Here is a 5,190-nt window from a genome sequence, read left to right on the forward strand (position 1 = left end):
CGAAAAGGAGTAGAGGGAAAGGGGGAGGGTCGAGACCTGGTATTCGATATTAAGTTGAGATCTTTCCAGTGATTTTATATCTTTCAACCTCATTTTTGTAAACTCTCAACGAGCCAAGGACAGCGGATGAAAACAAATTCAAAATGTGCCAAACGAAGGTTAGAAAAGCCAAATGCTGAAAACCTAAAAATAACAAAAAGCGATAATGATGAAAACGATACTAATATTAGCAAATCAGAATGTTGTATGATCAGTACTGAATAGATTCTACTCGGTGATTGGCTATAAGAAGATAAGACAATTATTTCATTTTATTTTTGTGAAATGAAAAATTTCGGATATAATAATTTGAAAAATAAGCATAATTAAAATTTTTATTCATGTTTTGCAAATTTATTTAGTGTTTCAGTCAAATTTTACATTAATAAATGTAGTCCTAATATTTAAAGGAAACCATTTAACGCGATTGGCAACAGCGGATGCGCGGTTCTTCCACAACTTTTTTTAAAGTTTAAAGTTGCGAACACGAATTCTTTAGTTTCAATTGAGAACTCAGAAAATTTTGTTTTAGTTTTCTCTGAATGTTAAAAAGATGGCAGTTAAAAGAAAGTATACTGGAGATTGCTTAGATCAGTATGTATGTAGTGCTAATGAAGTTATTAAGTTGAAGTTTGTTCGAAATCCGGAAGATATTGAAGATGACAAAAATTCCTTTCCCCCTGAATATACCCATCAGTTTTTTGGTGACAGTGAAAATATATTTGGTTACATAGGTCTTCAAGTAAACTTTTTGTATTCAGCATGCCGTTTATTACCACTCTTTCAAATGTCCTACCGCGAAAAGGTAAAGTCTGCACACACTGGTGGCGTTGAAGCTGATGATGTATACAAGATAGTGACAGATAAACTAGAAATGGAAATTTCTCAAGACTTGGATGCCCTTACTAATGCTCTGCCAAAAGAAAGCAATTTTAGGCCATTTGGAGAGTTATTGAGTTCTTTTTCTGTTGAAAACGACGAAAAAGAAGAGTTCTATAAAATATATCGTGCAGATAATGAAACTCCTGGTTTTCTGGATTATCACCAACGCATGCAAACTCTTGTGTTATGGCTAATAGATGCGGCTTCGTACATTGATGAAGAGGATGAAAAGTGGGATTTTTTCGTTTTGCACCAACATTGCAAAGATGGTGATGATGAGTGCTATCCTTTTGTTGGTTATGCGACTGTTTATCGGTATTATGCTTATCCATGTAAACTTCGGCCTCGTATCAGTCAAATGTTAGTATTGCCGCAGTATCAAAAGCAAGGTTTAGGTACAAGGTTATTAGAAGCTATAAACAATTGTTACATCAAAGACTCGGATGTTATTGATATTACAGTCGAAGATCCATCTGAAGAGTTTGTGCGAATAAGAGATGTGATAGATTCAAAAAATTGTCAGACACTTCCTGCATTTTCGAAAGAAAATCTCCTTAAAGGTTTTAGCAAGGCTATGACGGAAGCTGCGAAAGATAATTTTAAAATCAACAAGAAACAAGCGCGTCGAGTGTACGAAATTTTGCGGCTTAAGAATACCAATTTAGATGATAAAAATGAATATAAAGCCTACCGATTGGCTGTTAAAAATCGCCTAAACATACCATTCCAGAGAGAAAAACTGGATATGGAGAAATTGCAAAAGACATTAACACCCGATGAGTTGAAAGCTGCTGTTGATCCTATTCCTCGAGAGCAACGAATAGAGCAGCTGGAACATATGTATACTGAACTAGAAGAGAAATATAAGCATGTAATTGATAGATTGAATGAGCTTGAATTGGGAAAGTAATGATGGTAGTTAACTTATGATTTTCATGTAAAATAAGTTAATAATTAACAAACTAATTATTAATATGCTTACTTGAATATTTCAAATTTATTAATCCATCATTTTACATGTGTAATTTTGAAAATTTCTGAAGTATACTCATGTAATTAAAAGAACGTTTGAATTTGATATGGTATAATAATGAGTGTTGCCAATATTTTTCGTGAAAAATAAGTCAATTGAAGTTATTTAATTAATCACAATTAGATTGCTTTATATAAAGTTTATTCTTTGTTTTAATCCATCATTTAACGTAATATTTCTGTGTTGTGTTGCTTTAAAAACTTCAGTTAGTGATTACAATTTTAAATCAACATGGTATTTGCTTTGAGAATATGTTTGTTTCTAATATCTAAAATTAATTTTGAATCGGAACTGCTGAGAAATTTGCCAAGTATGTAGTCAATGGAGGTTGTTCTAAATTCCTTTTTCTTTTGGATTACTAACTGGCATTTGAGTGCTAGCTTGTCAAACATTTTGATTTGACTGACAATTAAATTTTATAAATTGCAGCTGACACAACTGTTCTAATGATTTTGTTCATTTTCCAATTAGTTCTGTGTCTGATAGCTTGCAAAATTACAAATTCTTTCAAACAACTACCATATATATTTAAAAAAAAGATTAAACTGATTTTAACAATAATTTTTTTAAGAAGTAAATGTTTATTGGTTATTTGAAAATTGGTTAAATATTAACAAAATTTAATTACATTCATCTTGATTATTAATTTTAATGTAAGCAAAATGTAGTAATTTTTTTTAACTGCCATTATCGCTGATTATTTATGTTCGATTGGATTATCAAATCAACAATGTTAGTAAAATGTGTTAATAAATTTGGATGTGAATGAATGTTATCAATGTTCTCACTTGTTTTCGATGCATTATAAGTTACTCTGGATTGTGAAATTGCATGTTAGTGTTTTACATAAAGAAAATGTCTATAAGTTTCGATAAACAAAAGTCAAATTACTAAGACAAACATTAAAAAATTTTTAAACTATTCTTTAGCTTTTATTTTTGAAAGGCAGTTTCTAAATTATATAAATCTGTTGGTCTTTTTACCCATACAAATAATATGGATAACATAGATTGCTTAAAATATATCTGCAATATACTATTATTTTAATTTGCATTTGATAGTTTTCTTTTTTTAATTCTGACAAATAGTGTTCATTGACACGGTTGAGTGATTTGGAAAATGCCATTGTTCATTTTATCTCTTAAATATTTGGCTTGATGGTGATGGGTGGTTAGAACTCTGATTGTGTTGTCTAATCAGTTACGTTTGCCAAATTTATTTGCTGAATTGTTTGTTCTGAAATGAATGTTGCTATATAGTTGGTATTTTAACTTTTGAATCTAATGATAATTTAAATACCACAGTTGAAATATTGTAAAGAGAAAAATACTTTATTCAGTTAGTGTGTAAATTTTTTCATTGCATTGTAATAAGTTTCTATCCTTAGTATAGTATTCAAAAATATTTTCTAAGGAGTACCATCTGTATGTACCAAGTTGTTTAGTTTAAAACTTTTTGCAAATTGCTAATTGAACTTGTTGCAATAGATTAAACTGATATGGTAGTTACGAAAAAGTAGTGTGGGCAGTATTTTATACAAAACGCCTTATAATGTTATAATATAATAAAATATTTAATATATAATTAATAATTAAAATATAATAAAATAAAAAATTGTTTCTTAAAATTTTTTAAAACTTTCTATTCTAAGACTACCTTATTCAAAATTGCTTTTTCTTGTTTTGATAAGAAGGCAAGATAGGAAGATTTCTATATCTTGATTTGCAGCAGAATGATTACCAAATCTGTACACCTACTATGCAACGGCTACAAATAACCTTTTTTAAAAAAAAAATCACAGAAGGGATTTAACTCGAAGAGTATAATTTGTAGTCATTCTCCAGCATACGTTTACATATTTGTAAATTTTTTTTTTAAATTTGCAAGTTAAAATCCATTTAGCGATAGTAGTTGGTGTTACATATCAAGATACGGAAATATCCCCAACAAGATTAAAGAGAGATTGATGCTGTTAGCATTCTAATTATAAGCTTTGGCTGGCAGAGAAAGTTAAAAATCCCATGCTTACATTAAACTCTTCCTGTATAAATATCAAAATGTTTATTTATATATCTCAGAATCTCTTCTGTTAGAAAAACAGTGCATGAAAAATTTAATAAATCACTTTGTTTTTAATGCATTTCCACTTCATCTGGTTTGACCTTTTTGCACAAGTTCTGCAAAATAGGTTCTTAATTTTCAAACTGCGTTTAATTTTATCATTTTGCATTTAATTTGAGTTTGTGTGATTTAATCTGATGCTTTTACGTTTATTTAATTTTTTACAATATTTTTATACAGTTTTCATAAAATTTTTACAAAATGAAAAATTACCTTTTTTTTAATTAGCTAAAATTTTTCAATATTATTAGATTTTAAAATTAGTTCTGTTTATTTATTCTGTGCCTTCATTATGGAATTTTTTTTTCTAATGATTTATAATGTTAAGGAAATGTGTGATAATTTTTCAGACTACATTTTGCTTTTCTGAAGTTATTTTCTACAAATATCAAATTTATATTTATTTTATAGTAATAAGATTAAAAGGAAAACTCCTGAAATATGTATGCAGATATTGTAAATCTAGTAGATTGTCCATTTTTTTAAAATCTAATGAAGTGAACTTAAAGTCATGGCTATTTTTATAAAAATAAAAACATGTTTTCTAATCTGGCAGTTTTATTTTTCTGTTAAAATTTAAAATCTAAATGTCTTCCTTTTTAAAATCACTTTTTAAATTTCATTGTTTTTTCATTTCATTATAGTTTCAAATTTCATTATCTACCAATATTGTATATATTTTTATATTGTTTTATAAAGGGTATTTTTGGATTCACGGTTTAACAAGTTTGCTGCCAATCTGGTACCTGCATGGGATGCTGCAGGTACAGTACAGAACCCGTTATCCGGAAATCAGAAAACCGGAAAACCAAAAAACCGGAACGAAATTTGATAAATTTTCCCGCAATTTTTAAAAAAAAAATTTTTTTTCCTCATAAGATTTTAGGATTTTTCTTTCTTTTTTGAAAGATGTTTACCTTACCATCATTTCAGAAATAATCATTAGTGTATTACTTCATCTTTTTTTCTTATTTTTAAGATTATTTCCAAATATTATTCTTTTTTAGTTGGGTTTAACACTAAAAAAAAACGGCTTTTTGTAGCGATTCAGAAAACCGGAAAAATCAGTTATCCGGAATAGCGATGGTCCCGATCGTTCCGGATAATCGGTTCTC

At 28.6% G+C, this 5,190-nt stretch overlaps 1 protein-coding gene across 1 annotated transcript; it reads left to right on the plus strand.

Moving 5' to 3' along the window:
- The first annotated feature begins 460 nt into the window (after nucleotides 1-460).
- Nucleotides 461-4,623, plus strand: LOC107444249 (histone acetyltransferase 1). Its single transcript, XM_043038847.2, has one exon. It carries the CDS (start codon nucleotides 593-595, stop codon nucleotides 1,829-1,831), a length of 1,239 nt encoding a protein of 412 aa, XP_042894781.1. The 5' UTR covers nucleotides 461-592; the 3' UTR covers nucleotides 1,832-4,623.
- Nucleotides 4,624-5,190: the final 567 nt, after the last annotated feature.

The sequence above is a fragment of the Parasteatoda tepidariorum genome, chromosome 2 (genome assembly GCF_043381705.1).
Source record: "Parasteatoda tepidariorum isolate YZ-2023 chromosome 2, CAS_Ptep_4.0, whole genome shotgun sequence".
Taxonomy (NCBI): Eukaryota; Metazoa; Arthropoda; class Arachnida; order Araneae; family Theridiidae; genus Parasteatoda; species Parasteatoda tepidariorum.